Here is a 22,659-nt window from a genome sequence, read left to right on the forward strand (position 1 = left end):
GGGCCCAGCCGCTCCGCGGCATGTGGGATCTTCCCGGACTGGGGCACGAACCTGTGTCCCCTGCATCTGCAGGTGGACTCTCAACCACTGTGCCACCAGGGAAGCCCTAGCCATTGGTATTTTGATAGGGATTGAATTGAATCTGTAGATTGCCTTGGATAATAGTAACAATATTAATTCTGCATATTTTTTTTGCACATAATGTATCTTTGAGATATCTCCATATCAGTCCACAGAGAGCTTCAGAAGTCTCATCTTGGCCCTCACAAATCTCTACAAGCCTCTATCCATCTGTGTGTCCTGCACACATCTTTTCTTTACCAATCGTTGGTAGTGTCCAACTCTCTTTACATCTTCACTCAGAGCCTCATTTCTAGACTACCTTGGACTTCTATAGAAAATACAGTTCCTAAGTGAAATCCTTAGACTCCCTCTGACGCATAATCTAGCATCTTACAAACTCCCTAGTTGAACTAACCCTCTCCTCTCCTACTGCAGTTTCAACTTATTCCTACCATCTACCTACCTACCTACCTACCTACCAATCTACCTGCTTATCTATGTAATGCTTGTCAGGCACCTAATCTGAGCAAAACTCCATGTTTAATTTGATGATGAATGCTTAGTGTCCTTACTGCTTAGCAGTTTTCAGTTTAAATGAAGCCTATAAATAAATAAACTTGGACATAGGAGTCAGAAGGGTAGCTGGTTGAATGAGTCACGAGGCCCCAAAATGGAACTGTCCAGGAGATTAGGCTCCAAAACTAAACACTAGTCCCCAGGGAAGCATTCACTGCCCATCCCAACCTTGAATTGATGTATTATTGTGTTTGGCTTTCCCAGAAAGATACTGAGCCTGATATGAAAGCATTGTACTTCCTCTGAAGGGGCTTTTAGACTCGCTGCTTTTTTCCAACCAGTCTTTTCTAACCTGAGTAGAGGCAGGTTGTTTGACCCACTAGCTTGCTTGAAATAGAACTGCAATAAGCACCTCTCCCCCACCCCAAAAAGAGAGAAGGAAATAGGCCTGAAATAGATGCATGCAAAGGAACTGGAGGAAATTGCTGTTCCTGGTTATTTATTCAGAGATGTATTCAGTCTTTGGACACAGGAGGGTGGTATAGGCAATTTTTCTTGAGGGAAGGGCTTCCTTCTTAGTGGCAGTCTAGAATGGCTTCTGCCAACAAGGAACAGAAAACCAAAGAGGTCCTGAAATTCTCACCCTGTAATCTGGAACTTTTAGTCCCTTTTGGAGAAAGGCCCTTGGGGGAGGGGAGGCAGTGCAAAGGTTAGTCTTCACAGGCCACAGCAGAGAATAATTCCATGATACATTTCCTCTACATCCTACATTGTGAATCAGCAGGACTATGCTTTGGTCTTCATTCATTCATTCATTCATTTACCATTTAGTTATTTAATCATTTAAAAATTATTTATTGAATTCCAAGCACTGTTCTAGGTGCTAGAGATACAGCAATGAACAAAACAGTCTCTACCTTCATGGAGCTTACACTTTATAAAGGGAGAAAATAAACCAATAAACCAATAATTATATAAAATTTCAGGGCTAGAAAGAAAAGCAGGATAATGGAATAGAGAGTGATGGTGTGGTTCAGTTTTAGAGAGGGTGGTCAGGGATGGACTCCTTTTGAAGATAAGTAATTAGAGCTAAACTTCTAGATAGCTAGGAGAAAAGTCCTCAGGCAGAGTCAAATTCTTAATCCTATGTCTGATTTTCCCCATAAAATGCCACTCCCACAACCACACAATTATATGCAACTTTATTCTTTAACTTAAGCTAATCACTCATCACCCTTTCCTCAGAGTACCCCACTTGGGACCAACTCCATGCCTGCCACAACTTTGGCAAGGTTGTTGAAATTTTAAAACAACCAATGCTTTATTTTAAGTTACAACTGAAAACAAGTCATAGCCTTTTGAGTTTTAAGGAAGTTTAAGGACTTGTTTGAGGTCATACGATTACCAAGAAGCAGAGACTGGATTTACATCCAAAAGTTTTAGCTTTTCTTCCACTGCTTATTTCACTTTGCCATGAGCTTCTCAAGGCATTGTGGGGGCACAGCAGCACATGCAAGTATCAGCCATTTTAGGTGAACATGAGTTCACAGGTAGCTCTTCCTAAGGTCCAGTATTTAGAATAAGGGAGGTGACAGTTTCACCATACTACCTATTGTCACTCCCACCTGGATATGTGTTCTGAGGGATGTGTGGACAAACTGACAAGCAACCAGCCTGGGGAGGGGACTGTAAACCATGCCATAAGTGGAAGAGCTTAAAGAAATGGTCATGTTTATCTTGGAAAACAAGTGTGTGTGTGTGTGTGTGTGTGTGTGTGTGTGTGTATGTGTAAGGTGGGCGTTCAGGAGGAATGAGTTTGAACCTATGATAGATGTCTTCAAACACTTAAGAAGACTATTGCTTAGAAGGATAGACCTTTTTTGCATTGCCCAGAGGATAGCACTCTAACAAATGGACAGAAACCATAATATAGTGAATTTTAGCTCGAAATAAATAATGGCTTTGGAAGCTTCAGGGTGAGTTCTTTTTTGTTACTGAAAATATTCCAGTGGCTGCTGAACAAAACTCATCAGAGAGAGTGGAGAAAAAAATGTGGGCTTTGGAAATAGATCTCAGTTTAAACCTTGCAATTGCTACATCCTACTTGTATGTCTATGAGCAAATGATGTAAACATTCTTAACCTTAGTTCTCTACTCTTTAAAATAACAATAACAATTACTTCTTTTCAGACTTCTGGGAAGAATTAAATAAAATGACACGTTGAAAAACCTAGCACCATGCTCGCCCAAAGTAGATGGTTCCTCCTCCCCCTCCATTCCCCCTACCCCATCACATATACTGTAGAGAGAATTCCTACAAAGCGAGGTTGGAAGGAAATAACCTTTTTTTCCCATTTCAAGTATGAAATTCTATGATTTGTTCTATAATCATCAACAACTTTATTCATTATCTGATTGTGCTTAGGATATTTTACTGTATGACATTGAAATTATGTGTGTTTGTGACTCTTTTCCCTACTAGACTGTAAGTTTCCCGAGAGGCTCTCTGTACCCCTTAGCTGTCAAAATAACTGCTTATTGAATTTAACTGATTTGGGAGGTGTGGTGATCTCTGTGCTGAATAACTGAACTAACCAAGAGTTCCTGTTCTCAAGGAACTGATTCTCTTAAATAGAGCTGACATTCATGAATGTGCAAGAGCATCTAGTCATATAGGTAACCAAGAACATGAACAGACAGGATCCAATATCTTCAGGCTGCCTGTGGCAAATATCGGGGATTATCAGGTGGCTGAGGTGGGAGATGGATGGCAAATAAGCAAGTAGCAGTAGGGGTCAGGACAAAATGTGGAACATTCCTTGGGTGTGCTTCCTGACAGAAGTGGGGCTTTGGGAGCTGTTTGAACCACGAGGGACAAAGGACAACCAGGCATTGGCTTTTCCCTGCAAGAAGGCAAATATTTAAGACCTAGATATCTTATATCTGGGTGGCAGGCCACTGGGACTCCAGTCAGGACATTGAAACAGTTTATTCCTGTGACCCAGGAGACATCATGTCAGATGCTATTGGAAGGTGGAACATGTGTCACCTAGTGGCATTTATACAGCACAGTGTTGAAAAACATAGGCTCTAGAGCCAGACTGGGTTGGGTTTGCATCTGGGCGCTACCACTGACTAGCCATGTGACCTTGGGCAAGTTATTTAAACACTATGCCTCAGTCCCCTCACCTGTAAAATAAGGAATATAATAATATCTTCCTCATAGGGTTGTTGTGAGAATTAAAATAATTAATATATGTAAAGGGCTTAGAACAGTGCTCAGAGTAAGCACTCTATTAGTGTTAACTATTATTATTATTATCTAACGAGGGCCCTTTGGATCCTGAGAAATATACTGGATGCTTATAGTAATTTCAATGTGAATTTGGGAACATTTATATTCCAGACTATCTCATGGAGTGATTAGCTCCTCAGCAGTGGCTGTGATAGAAATAGTGATAGCATCTGGCTCAAAGAGATGAAAGAACTTTCCACCAACTGAGATTGTCCCAAAGACTAACAGCTTGTCTTAAGAGAGAGGAACCTCACCATTGTTTTGTGTGTTGGACCTAAAACTGGATGAGGATGTTGCAGAAAAGATTGAAGGATGGAATTGGGGTTTTGCTATACCAAGAGATTCTGTGATTCCTTGATACTTAGCAGAAGGGCTGCCTTTGAGGTTGGGGCAGTGCTTTTTTATTTTTAACTTTTTATTTTATATTGAAGTATAGTTGATTAACAATGTTGTGTTAGTTTCACGTGTACAGCAAAGTGATTCAGTTATACATATACGTGTATCTATTCTTTTTCAAATTCTTTTCCCAATTAGGTTGTTACAGAATATTGAGCAGAGTTCCCTGTGCTATACGGTAGATCCTTGTTGGTTATCCTTTTTTTTAGACATCCAGAATAAATTTTAATAAAACTATTAAAGTGACTATTAATGTTATTCCAGTGTATGCCAAACTGATCACTAAGATGTTGATAGCTTTTCTACATTAGTTTGCTAAGGCAGCCACAACAAAGTACTACAGACTGGGTGATTAAACAACAGAAATGTATATTCTCACAGTTTTGAGCCTGAGATCAAGGTGTTGGCAGGGTTGGTTTCTTTCGAGGCCTCTCTCCTTGGCTTGCAGATGGCCCCCTTCTTGCTATGGTCAGCTCTCTGTGGGTACACCTGTCGGTGGGGCAGTGCTTCTTGAAATGTGGGAGCCTCATCTAATCTTTTGAAATTGTGAACAGAGTTGAATGGTCACCTTATGCAGAAAGCTAACCACAAATAGGCTGGGATCAAATGTCATGTCACAAAGTCTAAAATCTCTCAGAAGTACTTTCGAGATTCAAGAAATAAGAGTTTCCGTTTCTGCTCTGCCATCAATTAGTTGTATAATCTTGTGTAGCTTACTTTCATTCTCTGGGCTTCAGTTTCCTAACCTAGAACATGAGGGTTTAGAGTACATTTTCTCTGAGGTCTCATCTTGTCTTGCCTTCTGTGGTTGGAAGATATAATTCTCTGAGAAGAAACAAGTGGATGAAGGAGAAATTCGTGCATTCAACAGATGTTTATGAAGCACCTGCTAAGTGTCAGGCAAAGGACACCAGATTGACAAAGCATTGTATACCATGCTGCAGAATTTCCCTTAAAGGCAGTGGGGAGCCATAGAAGGCCTTTGAGCAGAGGAGCTGTATAACCCAGGGTTCAGCTGCAGAAATTAAATTGGTCTAGTTTTTTCAGCAGAGTTTTAATATAGAAAATTGGGTGCTTACAAAATTTGTTGAAGGGCTGAAGGGGCAAGGTTTAGACTGGGCCTCCAGGAATGACTCCCAGAGCAACACCAAAGGAGCTGTTTTCTCTGCCGCGAGCAGGAAGGTGACGCATCAGGAGCTTTGGGAACACTCCACCTGATTTGAAATCTAGGAATTAGGAACCTGCCACTGCCTTAACTATTTTTTTTAACATCTTTATTGGGGTATAATTGCTTTACAATGGTGTGTTAGTTTCTGCTTTATAACAAAGTGAATCAGTTATACATATACATATGTTCCCATATCTCTTCCCTCTTGTGTCTCCCTTCCTCCCACCGTCCCTATTCCACCCCTCCAGGCGGTCACAAAGCACCGAGCTGATCTTCCTGTGCTATGCGGCTGCTTCCCACTAGCTATCTACCTTACATTTGGTAGTGTATATATGTCCATGCCTCTTTCTTGCTTTGTCACAGCTCACCCTTCCCGCTCCCCATATCCTCAAGTCCTTTCTCTAGTAGGTCTGTGGCTTTATTCCTGTGTTACCCCTAGGTTCTTCATGACATTTTTTTCTTAAATTCCATATATATGTGTTAGCATGCGGTATTTGTCTTTCTCTTTCTGACTTACTTCACTCTGAATGACAGACTCTAGGTCTATCCACTGCATTACAAATAGCTCAATTTCGTTTCTTTTTATGGCTGAGTAATATTCCATTGTATATATGTGCCACATCTTCTTTATCCATTCATCCGAAGATGGGCAGTTAGGTTTTTTCCATCTCCGGGCTATTGTAAATAGAGCTGCAATGAACATTTTGGTACATGACTCATTTTGAATTATGGTTCTCTCAGGGTATATGCCCAGTAGTGGGATTGCTGGGTCATATGGTAGTTCCATTTGTAGTTTTTTAAGGAACCTCCATACTGTTCTCCATAGTGGCTGAACCAATTCACATTCCCACCAGCAGTGCAAGAGTGTTCCCTTTTCTCCACACCCTCTCCAGCATTTATTGTTTCTAGATTTTTTGATGATGGCCATTCTGACTGGTGTGAGATGATATCTCATTGTAGTTTTGATTTGCATTTCTCTAATGATTAATGATGTTGAGCATTCTTTCATGTGTTTGTTGGCAGTCTGTATATCTTCTTTGGAGAAATGTCTATTTAGGTCTTCTGCCCATTTTTGGATTGGGTTGTTTTTTTTTTTGTTATTGAGCTGCATGAGCTGCTTGTAAATTTTGGAAATTAATCCTTTGTCAGTTGCTTCATTTGCAAATATTTTCTCCCATTCTGAGGGTTTTCTTTTGGTCTTGTTTATGGTTTCCTTTGCTGTGCTGCCTTAAGTACTGACTAGAGTAACATTATGCCTTCCAAATCCTCAGTGGCAAAATAAATAAATAAATAAATAAATAAAAATTTTAAAAAGTCTCATTCCCTGCTTGTACAAAGACACAAAGCCAGTGTCCAGATACTGGGACCTATGGAAATGTAGCACAGCTGCAGAAAACCCTAAACCCCCACCATTCTACCTGCCATCAGAAACAGAAGTATGGTTTCTGCATTATCACTTTTCTTCCAACTATTGTGCATATGCATATGATTGGCAGAAATAAATAACATCCAGAACACTGGATGCAAAGGAGTCTGAGAAATGACAGGTTGTTGTTGTTGTTGTTGTAGTTTTTGGTTTTTAAATTTTCAGCAATATAGGAAGGCAGGCTAGAAGGGGGGTGGCATGGATCCACAGCAACCAATATATAGTATCCACCATAGAATTGATAAGAGCAGAACTGCTTTTGAAATAGATAGTTTGTTCAGGAGAGTAGAAGCTGTTGGGGAGAGAGAGCTGTGCAAGAGACCACAGTGCTGGCAGCAGGGAGAGAGAGTGAGGATACATTCCTTAAGGAGAAAGAGAATCATCAAGACAGAGACTGGTTGGGTAGTAGCAAGCTGAGGGAGAAGCAAGACTTATGGATATCCCTTTGGTTTTAGGCTAGTTCTGTGTGTGACATTCTTAAGGGACAGGGATCTCAGGGGAAGAAGGAAGCTGGCAGGGGTGGGAGAAGATGACTTCACTTTTGGACTTATCAAGTCTGAGATTCTTGTGAGATATTCAGGAGGAGATGTCCAGAAGGCAGTTGGAGATTCATCTCTGGAGTTCAAGAGAGCTACCTAGGGGTTATCAGCAGAGAGTTGTAAGATCCCTGCAGGCAAGGACTTATATCTGTTTTATTCCCCCACTCGTGTCCTGTAACTTTGTTGAAAGGAGGTACATCAGTGTGTAATGTAGGTGGTAGGTAGTTAAAGCCTTGGGAATGGATAGGTCCATCATTCAGTACAAGTATGGAATGAGAAGAAAAGGGGGCTGAGGTTAGAAGAACCTTGAGAAATCATGCCCTTAATGACTAAATGAAGAACCCAAGCAGGAAGTAAAGACAATATAACCAGACAGGTCATGTGGATGGTGTCCCCAAGGCAAATGGAGCATTTCAGGAAGGAGGAAGGCATCAATGGAGTCAAGAGGGAGAAAAGTCAGGGAAGATAAAGATGGAAAATTGGCCATGAGATATAGCAACAAGTTGGTCATTTGTTTATATTCACAAGAAGTTGCAGTTTCTTATGGGATGATGGGAGTGAAAGTCAGGCTGCAGTGGGTTGAAGGGTCAATAGATGGTGACGTGGAGAAAGGCCAAGATTGCACTTTCAAAGGCAAGGAGAAAGATTCTAATTGTTTACATTATAGTACTGTCCTGATCACCAGTATCTGTCTCAACATAATCTAGAAGAGTGGCTTTCAAACTATGTTGACGATTGCCTGCTGTAAGCAATATATTTTATATCACAACCTAGAACATTTATATTTATATGTAAATAAAACAAAAGCTTCAATAAACAGTATTTATCCTAACTATATGGGTATTTCATATAAATGAAATCATATAAAAGCCTTTTGTGTCTAGCTTCCTTCATTTAGCATATTTTTAAAGTTCACCTATGTTTTAGCACATAACAGTACTTTGAGTTTTTATGGCTGAATAATATTCCATTGTGTGCATATACCATATTTTGTTTATCCATTCACCAGGTGATGGACATTTGAGTTCTTTCTATCTTTTGGCTATTGTGAACAATGCTGTTATTCATGTTCATGTCCAAGTTTTTGTGTGGGCATGTTTTCATTTCCCTTAGGTATATATACCTAAGGGTGGAATTGTTGGGTCAAATGGTAACTCCATTTTTAAGTTTTTGAGGAACTGCTAGCCAAAGTGGCTTCATCATTTTACATTCCCACAGCAGTGTTATGAAGGTTCCAATTTTTCCACATCCTTCCCAACACTTATTATCTAGCTTTTTGATTATAGCCATCCTAGCATGTGTAAAGTGGTGTCCCATTACAAATACACTATAGTAAATATCCTTCATTTGCATTTCTTGCATTTGATTTGCATTTTCCTGATGACTAATATATTGAGCATCTTTCCATGTGCTTATTGACTGTTTCTTTGGAGAAATGCTATTCAGATCCTTTGCCAATTTTTAAATTGAGTTATTTTTCTTTATATAATTGAGTTGTAAGAGCTCTTTATGTATTCTAGATACAAGCCCCCTTATCAGATATATAATTTGCAAGTATTTTCTTCCATTCTGTGGATTCTCTTTTCATACTTTTGATAGTGTCCTTCAAAGCACAAAAGTTTTTTAATGTTAATCAAGTCCAATTTATCTATTTTTTTTCTTTTGTTGCTTGTGCTTTTCATGTCATATCTAAGAAACCATTACCAAATCCAAGGTCACAAAGATATACCCCATTCTCTCCCTTTTGTTAAACTTAGCCACAATATCATTTAAAATTAATAGTGATTCCTTAATATTATCAGGTGGTTCAAATTCCCATTTATCTCATAAATGTCACAAATGTGTGTGTGTATGCATGCATACACAAGTTCCACCTGAATCAATCACACTTTTTTCTCCCTATTTACTTGCTAAAAAACCTCCTGTAGTTTTTTACAGTCTGTATCCCCGTATTCCAATTTAACATGTTTTTCTGTCTCCTGTGTGGCCTATAAATTGATAGCTGCATCTAGAAGCTTGATCTGATTCAGGATTTTTTGTTGTTTTGGCACAAATCATTCGTAGGTGATATGATGAGTCAAAATTTTAAAGTGAACGTTTCTTTAGGTTTTATTCTATCTTGTAAGGCTAGGGGCCATTTTGCTTATGACCTGCATTCACTCGGAATTTCCAGTCACGTAGTTAAAATGGGTGACTGTCCTAGTCTCAAAGATTTCTAGAGAAAAGAGAGCAATTCTCATTCCTCTTCGAGTCTATAGTATGCTAGAAATTCCAGAAATTAATTTGTTCTATCCCTGGATAATCTAGTTTTTTGCCCCTCTCCACCAATATCTATGTGTTCATGTTTACAGTCCTAGAATGTAAGAGTAAGAAGGGCCCTTAGAGATCTTCTGTATAAGTTAGTACTGGATTTTTGAGGGCCAAGGAGCCTGCTGTATTTTCTTTCGTTTTCTGAGGTGAAGGTTCAGAGGTTTCACTGAATTCTCAGATAGGTCTAAGTCCTCATGTGGCAGAAGGGAGATGGAGGCCCATAGAGGGGAATGGAGTTGCCCAAAAGTCATACAGCAAGCTTGAGGTAGGGCTAGGAGTAAATCTGAAAACTTCCTTTCTCTAGTTTAGGGCTTTTCCCCAAGTTTCAGACACCAGGTCACCAACACAGAACAGGGCAGTGATTTCAAGCAGACTGCAAGTTCTGTAGAGGGTTTCCCACTGCAAGGCTGTCTTCTCTTCCTAGTACCCAGTATGCTGAAGAGTGCAAGCTATCAGTGTAAAGAAACCATAAGTAGGAAAGGAAATCTGACCTGCAAGTGCAGAGATATCAGAGAAAGACAAACAGAATTGGATTTTGGATAATTTGTTGAATGTCCTTGTGGTTCTGTACACAGCACTGATGTGCTGAACTTATATAGCTAATTTTGAGTCGTCTATAAATACTTAAGACAGTGGCCTAAAGGCATCGTTGCTTCCTCCTTGGCCCAGGCTCCAAAGTGGCTGCAAAGGATTCCTTTTTCCCCCGTTCCTTTTCCCTCCTCCCCACCCTTTTTCCTTCCTTTCCTCCACCGTTCTCTTTCTTCATCGTCGTATCCCCCAATTTCTTCTTTCTCCTTCCCATCTTTCCTTTTCTTTTCCTCCTGCTTCTCATGGTCTTCTCCTCATTCCCTCCTCCCTCCCTGCCATGCCCTCTCCCCTTTGGCCCCTTACGTCCGATCCCTCCCTCTTTCCCAATACTTTCCCTCCTCTCTCCCCTCATCTGCATCAACCCATCCACAACATGCTCCCCACCCCCACGCTAGAACTGGCAGCCAGGGCCTCCAGCTGGGCTGGATGAAGCGGGCCTGCTGGGGGAACCGTGGGTTCTCCGATTCGCTGCCGCGGGTAGCACGCCAGCTCAAGTACCGCCCCCCGGCGAGTAAACGCGACTCTGCGGCACCTGCTATTGGCCTGCGGGCCTGTCAGCAGCCTGGGTTATGCCTCACGCAGGCGCCGGCAGTCGCTCGGAGACTAAAAACGTAGTCTTCGCATTGGGGGGTGGGGAGAGGAGAGGAAGAGAGCCAGCGAGGCAGGGATCGAAAGAGTGGCTGGCAGCCGGGAGCTCCGCGAGCAGAGAGAGCGTAGGAAAGCGAGCGAATTAGGAGTAGGGGAGACCGAGACTGACCGGTAGCCAGCCAGGCAGGTGGACGGACGCACCCCCGGACAGACAGACTGAGCAGGCGCCGGAGAACCTCGCTCTGGTTCCCCCCGCCTTTCCCTTTGAAAGCCAGGATTTTGCCTTTTCCGTGGCGCCCGAGAGAGAATGCTGGACTCTGCCGACTTCAGCGCAAGCTAAGATTTCTCAGCTAGGGTAGAAGGATCAGCTCAGTTCTGAGAAGGGGGGAAGCAAGCACCCCTGTCCCCATTCCCCCTTCCCCCCCTCCCATATCAAACTCGGGCGCCAAACCCAGCCCTTCCCCAACCACCCGACTTCCTCCTCTCCTTTCTAGCATGGTGGCTGTATGGACAGTCTGACAGAACAGAGACTGACATCTCCCAATCTGCCGGCCCCCCATCTGGAACACTACAGTGTTCTGCATTGCACCATGACCCTGGATGTGCAAACTGTAGTCGTTTTTGCCGTGATTGTAGTCCTCCTGCTTGTAAATGTCATACTCATGTTTTTCCTGGGAACGCGCTGAATGGAGTCCAGCCACCTGAGCTGTTTCGAACTCTCGTTTTGATTTCATCCCGAGAACCTCCAAGAAAACAAACAAACAACAAAAAAAAACCAAACAAAAAAAAAAAGAGACAGAGACAGAGACAGAGACAGGGAAAGAGAGAGAGAGAGAGAGAGAGAGAGAGAGATTATAAAAAATACTTGATTGACAAAAAGTAGGCAGAGTACCTAAACAGACACACCAGTCAAAATGGCCATCATCAAAAAGTCTACAAACAATAAATGCCGGAGAGAGTGTAGAGAAAAGGGAACCCTCCTACACTGTCAGTGGGAACATAAATTGGTGCAGCCACTATGGAGAACAGCATGGAGGTTCCCCAAAAAACTAAAAATAGAGTTGCCATATGATCCAGCAATCCCACTCTTGGGCATATATCCAGATAAAACTATAATTTGAAAAGATACATGCACCCCAATGTTCATAGCAGCACTATTTACAACAGCCAAGACATGAGGGCAACCTAAATACCCATCAACAGATGAATGGTTAAAGAAGTTGTAGTATATATATATACAATGAAATACTACTCAGCCATAAAAAAAATGAAATAATGCCATTTGCAGCTACATGGATGGACCTAGAGATTATCATACTAAGTGAAGTAAGTCAGAAAGAAAAAGGGATTTCCCTGGTGGTCCAGTGGTTAAGAATACGCCTTCCAATGCATGGGACGCAGGTTCAATAGCTGGTCAGGGAACTAAGATCCCACATGCCACGGGGCAACTAAGCCCGTGTGCCACAACTAGAAAGCCCGCATGCCACACCACAACTAAGACCCAACACAGCCAAAAATAAATAAATATGTTTTAAAAAAAAAAGAATCTGGGGCTTCCCTGGTGGCACAGTGGTTGAGAGTCTGCCTGCCAATGCAGGGGACACGGGTTCGTGCCCCGGTCCGGGAAGATCCCACATGCCGCGGAGCAGCTAGGCCCATGAGCCATGGCCGCTGAGCCTGCGACATGGCCTCGCTGTGATATGTATGACGTTGGTATATTATCTCTCCCTAAATCTTTTGTTATGTCTTGTCTTTTAAGTATGCCTGTGAGTGTAGTTGCTTATTGCTTGAGTAAAACTGTTGATAAAGAAATGCTTTCTATTTATGTGTGCATGTGTGTGTGTGCATTCTCCACCTATGTGACGTTCATGAAGCAAGCTCTGTGTCCTTATACAATGGCTTTGCTGATTGTGGTGTCTTGTCAATTCGTTTTCTTTAAAACTACCTTTAAATTCCATCACAGAATTTCAGTCAAAATTTCTCTCTTGCCATCAGAAGCGCATTTGGGTTTGTTTGGGGCAAGGGGGGTTGTGGGAAGAGTATGATGAATTTCTGGCATCTTAGGGAAAACAGTATTGCACTAGATGTTTAGAGGGAAAAATTGATGCAAGGAATGAATTTAGGGAAAATGATTCTTCAGTCTCTAATGAGAAGCGAGAATTTGGGAAGTGATGTGGTGGGGTGCGTTGTGCTGGCAGTTGGTGATTGTGTTCTCTGAATCTTAATTTGCTGTACAGGGTTTACAATTTCCAATTTGGAAAGAAGCCACCTTTAAAACATTTTTTAAATCATTAAATGTCAATTTCTTTGGAATCATGGAATGGGGTATAAAAGCGTTCTCTGATCTTTATGAATTAGCAGGAGAAGACATTGACAGTAACTGTTTGGTTCTTTTTCCCAAAGATTGTACCTGTGAATTTGAGTTTGGGGATTTTCTCTGTATGTCCTCCAAAAAACAACAAAAGCCATCTCTCTACCTACCTTGGGAATAATGTATTTAGATATGCCTCTTTGGGGTAATCTCATTTGCAAAGATGTTCTTGAACTACATTTTAAATAGAACTTGCTAGTGCTAATGAGAAAGTGGTTTTGTTTGCTTCCTTGTTTGTTCTTTAAAATCAGAAGTCTTTCTAATTAGAAGGTTTCCATGACAAAATGAAAGTATGTATCATGCTAAATTGAGAGTTTTGAGCACCCCCCCCCCAAAAAAAAGTCTGGATGGAATGGGATGAAAGCTCTGGAAAACATGAGCTAGAAGCAGCATTCCAATTTGACACTTATTTGCATGTCTGTATCTGGTGGTAGTGGTGGTGGTTGCTGTTAATATTGCTACTGTTATTATTTGTATATTTCTGTTTCCCCTAAGAAAGCTCTTGGCAAAGCCAGGAAAAAAATTGTCTCTGATGCCAGTGTGCATAATACCCCTCACCCCCCACCCACTGATGTAGGCAGGTCTTCTTCATTCTGTTTCTTACCTGACTTGAAAGAGTGCCAATTATGTCTCATGTAGCAATGAATCAGGGCACATACACATCCACACACATGTTCCCTCTACACCCATGTGGGCGGCTGTTCATGAGTGATGTGCAGATCTGCTGGCATTGTGCTCTCAAGTTCCATGTACTGTTGTTCAGACTCTTTGGAAATGACTTTGAAGGCTGTGAAGGGGGCTCTTGAAATTTTCCTGACCTCAGGACCCAAAGAGTATTGTTTTATGGCTTTAGAAGAGGTTTTGAGCCTCAGGGTGTGCTCTCAATGGTTCTGTGTGGGTGAGCAACTGATTTTTTAATTCAGTTGGTACCATGGTGTAAGCATGATCTGGGAAGTCTGCTGGCATTGACTCTTATTATTTACTCTTTAGTCCCTTTGTGGGAGCCACTGGGTTGAACTAAGAACTTGCTTTTTGCAAAGAGAATCTAGTGAGTCCCTTTCCCCATCCCTCCCTGCATTTGCTCCAACAGTATTGTCTAAAGTAAACTGATATTTTAGCTGGGCACTTTGTTTTGAGACAGTGTTGGAGAGTGAGGAAGGGCTGTAGGATGGGCAGCTGCAGACCTTGGTCCTCTCTGTTCAGTGACTGTTTGACATTGAGCAATTTTTTCCTCCTCAGTAAGTTTGGGATTCCCTATAACACTGGCATTTGGGGATGGTTGGACTATGTCCTTGCCTTCTGTGATTTTGGGTGTCCATAGGCAGTTGAAATCAGAGGCTGGTGAACTGGAAAGACAAGTGAAAGGCAAATGAAATGTTAATTAAGGGGTGATGGGAGTGGGGAGGGAGGAAATATCTGTTTGCTGGTATCTGGAGAAACTTAAGTTTTACCTAAGAGATTTTTTACCTAGTTACCTGGGAAGAAAACTGGACTACAACAATAGAATGCTTTTTGATTTTTTTTCCCCCAAGGGAGAAAGGGTTCTCCAAGGCTGGTCTTTGAGCCAGGTTTATGACAAATTATGTGTCATGAAATGCCACAGCCTTCACCTCTGGGTGCCTGACAGACCCTTGGCAGAAAGCCTTTGGGAAGGTATGTGTGTAGGTTGTGTGACAGTATGTACGTGGGTGTGTGTGCACACCCTGCTCTGTGTGTGTATGTGTGGGGGGGTGCACACTCCTGAATGTGGATGGGGGTTGGTTGTGCTAGGAATGAGGAAAAACAGCAGTTTCACAGTTCTGAAAGGCCTCCTTGTTCTGTGGCCTATAAGGATTTGACTGGTGCTAGGATGGATGAGTGTCCCCCATACCAGCTTTCCCCCTACCACACACAGCTTCAGAGTAAAGGGGTGGCTTGAAAGAGCCCTTTCATCAGTAATTTAGTTTGTGAAATGGGTAAATATTTTTCAAATTAACTTATTTCTAGGCAAATAAGGGGATGCTGCTAGCCAGATGGCAGGCCACCCTAGAGCAGCTAAAAGGGAGTTTAGGGAGTAGAGAGCAGGGTGACTTTTTACTTGTGTGAATCCTAAAGGTTTGGCATTTCTACTTCAGACTTGTGAGGTATGCAAAAAGAGAAAAGAGTAGGAGAAAATGAAAAATGCAGCTGAGAGGAGTGGAACACTCTGCATTTTGACTTTTTTTTCCCTTTCCTGCCTCTTCATCTTCCCCCTTCTAAGACTTTCCTACCTCCCTTGATATAACCTCCTCTCTCTCCCCGACCATCCCTACTGTAAGTGGGTTAGAAGGAAGAGGGCTTTTCCTCCTGATGTGTCCCAACTATTCCTGACAAAGTTCCTTGTTCCCTTTCCTCCTCTCTGACTCCTTTGTAGAGGATAACTTTTGGCTACCAGCTCAAGAATTTTGACTCCCAGCTCCCCACTAGGGGATTCAAGAAAATGTCCTCAACCGGTATCCTAGCAACTCCTGCATCACTCAGCTCCTGCTGAGCTCTAGAGCCCACACTTTAAATGTCCAGGCACCAACGCCTCTGGAGCAAAGGGGGAGCTGGCAAGCAGGACTTGAAGAGGTGCTTTTGGGGAGGGGACAAATAGAGAGCAAGATCCTCATTGCCTGCAAAGGCCTAGAAAACGTATCCACAGAAGGCCTACAGAGCTTAGCTGCATCCCAGCCATGGGACTGTTTATTGGAAGGCTCCTGGGTTCAAATCCCTCTATAGTCACTGCCTTCTCCTTAAGATTAAATGAGCCATTTCACAGCCTAGCTTTAGTGCAAGGAGGTCTGCAGGCCCTGAAAAATATTTTTGTCTAACCATGCCTTTTGGCTGACACAGGGAGGCGGTGAAGGGATAGCGTGGTGGGAACAAACTGAGCAGTGCTTTACCCCCCATTGAGACAGCCTCTATCTGTCAGAACCTGTAACATCTGCCTCTGCACTGTGCCCCAGTTTTGTTTGTGGCTAGAGAACCCTGCCCAGCCCAGCTGCAGTGTGGAATTTGCTTTTTTTTGTTGTTTTATTTTTGTTGTTGTTGTTTCTATGTTGTTGGTCTCTGAATAGTTTCCAGCTGAGATGGCTGGGCAAATTGGAGAGGCCAGTTTGATTATTGGTTTGGTGAACAGGGCTTGGGCCCTGACTCAGATTTTCTCATCCACTTGTATATGTGTGTGTGTGTGTGTGTGTGTGTGTGTGTGTGTGTGTGTGTGTGTGTGTGTGTGTGATTAAGTTGCTAGGGACCTGAGGGATCCCAGTGAGCCTTTGGGTGAGGTGCTCTTCTGCCCTATGGTGAGGCCCAGACTGAGTGCTTGGCTGTGATCAGAGGAAACACTCTGGCAGTTGCAGGGATGCTGCTAAAGTATGTCCTTCTTTTTGCCTCTGTTTGCCATCTTGGCCTCTGCTCTCCTTGGCCTGTGGAGTACTTGCTCTGGACAGAGGCATGATTGGGAATTGAGCCTGTTCTCCAAAAATAACTGCCTCCTCAGAAGACCTCCCACAGACCATCTGGCTTCAGTCCCAGTGGCTTTGCCCCAAGAAGTGGGATGGAGGTGGGGAATCTTAGACTCTTGAGCTCTTATTTCTAGCTCTGCAACTTGTTGAGGCCAACTGAGTCTCTGGCTTTCCTGGAATCCTTGATCAAAGCTTAGCTCTTCTCATGTCTACCCAGAGTATTTCCTGTCATTAGGTGGGTATAGATACTCAAGAGTATTTGTTATGGTGCTTTGCCCTGGCACCAAAGTACTGAGTGGAAAAACTAGAAGGGGGGAGGGTCTAGTGGAGAGAGAAGACTCAGGAAACAGTCCAGTAATGACAATACTGATAATCCCTTGTCAGTGCATGGGCCTATAGGGTTTACAGAGAAATTCCGTATCTTTTCTAATTTTGAGCATCACATCAGCCTTGTGAAGTGGATAGGGATACTTGTTATTCCTGGTTTTACAGATGAGAGAAGTAAAAGAGAGATTGGTGGGATGGGACAGTGGGTCTGCCTTTCAGATGGAGAGTGGGAGAGAGTCAGAGTTGATCATTCCCAGCTAGTGTGAAGCTGAATGGAGTCAGGTGGAAGGGGAAGAGTGTGAGTCACCCCTGAAGTCATACTAGCTTCCTCAGCTACTTGCTTTCATTTTTAGTGCTTTTTCATACCTTTCATTTATATAGCAATTTTGCACAGAATTCTTTATTCAATAAAATGTTGCCTTTTAATCTTGAATATACATCAAAGAGTTCCCTTTAGTCTTATGAAAACTCACTATTTGGGATCTTCAAGGAGAAAGGCAGTGTGAATTGGTGAATTCTAAAATACAGAATGTTTTGAAGGAACTACAGTTTTCATACAATTGTCCTTCCTTTTAAAGAACTCTAATTTTTCTGTATATATATTTTAAACGTGCTGCCCAGAACTGATCATGCTACTCCAGGTGCCACCTCATCAGGATCAAGTACAAAGGGACTTTGGTCTGTGAAATATTTAATATTGCAGTCTTCTACTGGTTCTCAATCCTCAGTGAACATACAGATCAGCTGGAGAGTTTTTAAGTACCCATGCCAAGTCTCCACTCTGGGAGATTCTGATTTAATTATCACAGGATTGGTCCCAGGCAGCTTTTTTTAAAAAAATTATATTTAAGGCTCCCAAGATGATTCAAACATACAGCCAAGGTTAAGAGCCTTTTGGGCTGTAGGCACAAAGCCTTTGCTGTCTAGTCCAGTCCTCTGTGCTGTTGTGAAGTTGGCCTTTTGAACCAAACTTCAGGCTTTTTTGAACCAAACTCATTGAATTTTGTTTGGTTGATCCATTACTGTAGCCTTTTATGGTTTTTTAAAAATTTGCTTCATTGTGCCAAAACTTAGCAGTTCCTTCTAGCATTGCATCAGTTAAGTTTATTTTTTTGGTTGGTCTATTCTAGCTTTTGACATTTTAAATTTCTTTCCCCTTAATGCCATGAAACAGATTAGCAGTCTCTTCTAGCATTGCATTATTTGAAAACTGAATAAGTATCATCCAAGTTGTTGATTCAAAAAAATGTTTAATATAATGGGGTTAATGCTAGCTCCTCTGGCAACTCATCAGAGCTGCCTCTTGGAGTTGGAGCTGGTTAAGTTTTGTGTATATCTGGTCAGCCAGTGCAGAATCCACTGGGTGCTAACATCATCTATCCTGTTAACATGTTAATGAGGATAATGCGGCATGATGGATTTGTTGTATGCTTTGTGGACATCAAGATGTATGCTAGTTTCATAGCGATCATCTACCAAGGCAATGACCCTATCAAAAAAAGGAATATGAGTCACTTGGCATCTTACCCCTGGTAAATCCTGTTGCAGGCTCCAGGGTTCCCTAAGTTTTTTCAGTACCCCCAAACCATATGTTTCCTAATTGAGTCCAGGATTTGCCTGAGGGTCAGTGCCACAACTGTAGGTTTTGTGTACCACTTTCTTTTCCCCTCTTTGGAAAAGCGGGACATCATAGATTTAGCTTTAAAAGAATATATTTGGTTATATGTATAGCTGATTCACTTTTTTATAAAGCAGAAACTAACACATTACTGTAAAGAAATTATACTCCAATAAAGATGTTTAAAAAAAAGAATATATTTGGTTTTCAAACAGTTTAGGAAACTCTTTGTGTGTGTTTCTCTTGGTTGGCTGAATTGTTTCCATTTACACTATGGTTCTCAGCCTTGGTTGCACATTGGAATCACCTGGGGAGTTAACAAGGCTAACAACAATTCCTAAAATCTCTGGGGGAGATCTGATTGAGTTGGTCATGGTGAGGCCCTGGCATTAATATTTTTTTAAAAGCTCCCTGAGGCGACAGGAATGTTCAGCCAGGGATGAGAATGACTGCTATGTTCAAAGGAAATGTCAGCTCAGCCTGAATCTGGCTTATCACACACGTGAATAGGCAGGTTTCACAGATGGTGAGATTTTATTCTAGGATTGTGGGGGCCTTGATGAATTCTAGGGGCTTGTGCCCACCTTAAAAAGGAGGACTCAACCCTAGAGAGTGAGTAGTCTGAGGACCTATTTGGATTTTAAATTATCAGCCGTGAGATGGTTTGAACCTTTCAGGAAAATAGTTAGTCCCTATGCATTTTCTATAATAGTGCAGAAGATTCTGTTCATTTGCTGGGTGACCTTGGTCAGATTACCTCTCCCCTCTGAAATTTGGTTTCCTCATCTGTAACATAAGGTCAGGTGCATTAGATAGCTTCAAATATTTCTTCCAGCTTTAATGATCTGTGCTTACTTTGTGATTAATACTAATGATCAAAATGATTAAACAGGGCTTCCCTGGTGGCGCAGTGGTTGAGAGCCCTGCTGATGCAGGGGACACAGGTTCGTGCCCCGGTTCGGGAGGATCCCACGTGCCGCGGAGCGGCTGGGCCAGTGAGCCATGGCCGCTGGGCCTGCGTGTCCGGAGCCTGTGCTCCGCAATGGGAGAGGCCACAACAGTGAGAGGCCCGCATACAGCGAAAAAAAAAATGATTAAGCATGTTATTCAAAACCAGTAGGTAATCCAAATATCTGTTATAGCAGGTTTGGAGTGCACAGGGTGATGTTAGGGGGTAATAGGCTTGCCTTCCTAATTATATTTAGCTTAGGTTTCTTCTAGGACAACTGAACTGTAGGTTGTATTCATTGAGCACACACTGCCCACAAGGAAGGGAGCCCTACAGTGAACTGAGTGTCAGGGGGATGCTACTATGGGATTTAGTATTTGTTGTTAAAGATACATGTTGCATGGATAATTGAGAATTAAAATTCTGCAGAATTTTAAGTAGCCATTCATTTAATTAATACTACTACTACTGTTAATAAGAATTTAAATGAATAAAGTTTCCTAGTTATTTCATTGGCTTTTTCCTCAAATCTGGAAGTAGTTGAGGAAACTGATGCACAATGAGATTAAGTGACTTACTCAAGGTCACACATTCAGAAAGTGGTAATTCCTGGCCTAGAACCCAGGCCTCTTGACAGCAGATCTTTGCAGTTCTTCCAGTGTAGCCTGCATAGTGGACTCTGTGGTCAGAATATGGTCATGACTCTGAGAATTGAAAAGCCATCACTGACATAGAGCGGAACTGAAGAGGAAACTTTGAAGAAAGGAACAAAGGGACAACCTGGTGGAAAAGGAGACGTTAAGGGAGGGATTTGTCTGAGGCCAGTTCTTTCTTGTTCTTATCAGTCTTCTGTGCTAGTTTCAGGCCCCTGACAAGAACTGGGCATTTGATCTTTGAGCATCAAGGTTGAGAGTTAGTAGTAGTGAAGAGAGGAAATTATGCATGCATGACAGAGAGACAGCATATGGAAGGCAGTTCTTTAGTAGGAGAAAAAAATGGCCTTGGGCCCCTTAAGAGCAAGCTGTGGCTCTGTACCTACCTTGCTCCCAGAACTTGATCAAACCCCAGAACTTGATCAAAACCACTAGGCCTCTGTTTCCATGTCACTAAAATGAGGAGTAGATTTAGTAGACCGCATACAGCGAAAAAAAAAATGATTAAGCATGTTATTCAAAACCAGTAGGTAATCCAAATATCTGTTATAGCAGGTTTGGAGTGCACAGGGTGATGTTAGGGGGTAATAGGCTTGCCTTCCTAATTATATTTAGCTTAGGTTTCTTCTAGGACAACTGAACTGTAGGTTGTATTCATTGAGCACACACTGCCCACAAGGAAGGGAGCCCTACAGTGAACTGAGTGTCAGGGGGATGCTACTATGGGATTTAGTATTTGTTGTTAAAGATACATGTTGCATGGATAATTGAGAATTAAAATTCTGCAGAATTTTAAGTAGCCATTCATTTAATTAATACTACTACTACTGTTAATAAGAATTTAAATGAATAAAGTTTCCTAGTTATTTCATTGGCTTTTTCCTCAAATCTGGAAGTAGTTGAGGAAACTGATGCACAATGAGATTAAGTGACTTACTCAAGGTCACACATTCAGAAAGTGGTAATTCCTGGCCTAGAACCCAGGCCTCTTGACAGCAGATCTTTGCAGTTCTTCCAGTGTAGCCTGCATAGTGGACTCTGTGGTCAGAATATGGTCATGACTCTGAGAATTGAAAAGCCATCACTGACATAGAGCGGAACTGAAGAGGAAACTTTGAAGAAAGGAACAAAGGGACAACCTGGTGGAAAAGGAGACGTTAAGGGAGGGATTTGTCTGAGGCCAGTTCTTTCTTGTTCTTATCAGTCTTCTGTGCTAGTTTCAGGCCCCTGACAAGAACTGGGCATTTGATCTTTGAGCATCAAGGTTGAGAGTTAGTAGTAGTGAAGAGAGGAAATTATGCATGCATGACAGAGAGACAGCATATGGAAGGCAGTTCTTTAGTAGGAGAAAAAAATGGCCTTGGGCCCCTTAAGAGCAAGCTGTGGCTCTGTACCTACCTTGCTCCCAGAACTTGATCAAACCCCAGAACTTGATCAAAACCACTAGGCCTCTGTTTCCATGTCACTAAAATGAGGAGTAGATTTAGTAGAAGAATCATGTTCTCAAATGAAATTTGAGCCAGTAGCTTCTCTATAAAACCTGAAAAAGCAAAACTTGTCTGGTTGAAATGGGCCTGGGACAGAAGTGGCGGACAGAGTCTAGAGTTCCAGACTTGCAAGTGCAGACCTTATTCATTAGGGGAATTAGAATTAGAAGAGTGGGGAAGGATCTGCCCAGCTCAGCCAGATTACTTGGAAGATAGGACAACCTTGGATGTAAGAGGCGGGTTGGGGGGTTGTCTTTCATTTATGTGGCCAGGATTCACATAGAGAATCACATAGGGGCAGAGATTAGAGTACCTTGGAGATCTGCATGCCTCTCCCCTTCCTGTTTTACAAGTGAGAAAATTAAGGCACTGAAGGGAAAAGGGACTTATCCAAGGTTGCAGTGATGGGTCTGAGTTCCTGAGTCATCAAATCAGGCCCTTGCCCCCTATAACCTGCTACCTCTGCTATAGTGTTCTGGCTCTATGCTCTGTTGGCTGTATCAGAGACCTGAATGCTCTCTCAGGTTCGGTTGGAGAGAGAGAGAGCTGACAGAGAGGCTGAGAGAACAAGAGTATTATGTAACCTCCTAAAGGGGAACAGGCCTGTCAGGGCCCTTAGGATGCCAGGCATTCAGATGGGGTGGGGGGAACACTGAATCTCCTGCAGACTACATCAGTTCTTCTGAGGCAGGGAGCCCTGGAAGCAACACAGTGTTGCTCAGCCATCCACCCTCGGGGTCCAGAGGAGCCTAGCACTGTGCGTCCATAGTCAGCTCTGGGAATAGTTCTGGCAGCTCTGATCTCTTTGTCTGCCTGCCTTCGTTAGAGGAGAGAAAGGATGCACCTCCGTGCCCAGCTGGCTGCAAGAAGGATGTGCTGAGCCCACCCCCACCCCCTCAGA

At 42.5% G+C, this 22,659-nt stretch overlaps 1 protein-coding gene across 2 annotated transcripts in view; it reads left to right on the forward strand.

The window, feature by feature from the left end:
* The window catches only part of ARHGEF9 (Cdc42 guanine nucleotide exchange factor 9), a 348,163-nt gene that overhangs the window by 142,125 nt on the left and 183,379 nt on the right, over window positions 1-22,659 (forward strand). Inside the window, exons 1-2 of one of the 2 annotated variants that reach the window (XM_007454890.1) lie at window positions 11,601-11,720; window positions 12,567-12,602. The exons of the other annotated variant lie outside the window; for it this stretch is intronic. Of the exons in view, the coding sequence (XP_007454952.1) occupies window positions 12,594-12,602 (9 nt within the window). The 5' untranslated portion in view covers window positions 11,601-11,720; window positions 12,567-12,593. Of the gene's footprint in view, window positions 1-11,600; window positions 11,721-12,566; window positions 12,603-22,659 lie in introns of those variants that run through there. 2 annotated transcript variants of the gene reach the window in all.

Source organism: Lipotes vexillifer, unplaced genomic scaffold (assembly GCF_000442215.2).
Source record: "Lipotes vexillifer unplaced genomic scaffold, Lipotes_vexillifer_v1.1 scaffold1593, whole genome shotgun sequence".
In the NCBI taxonomy this organism is placed as follows: domain Eukaryota; kingdom Metazoa; phylum Chordata; class Mammalia; order Artiodactyla; family Lipotidae; genus Lipotes; species Lipotes vexillifer.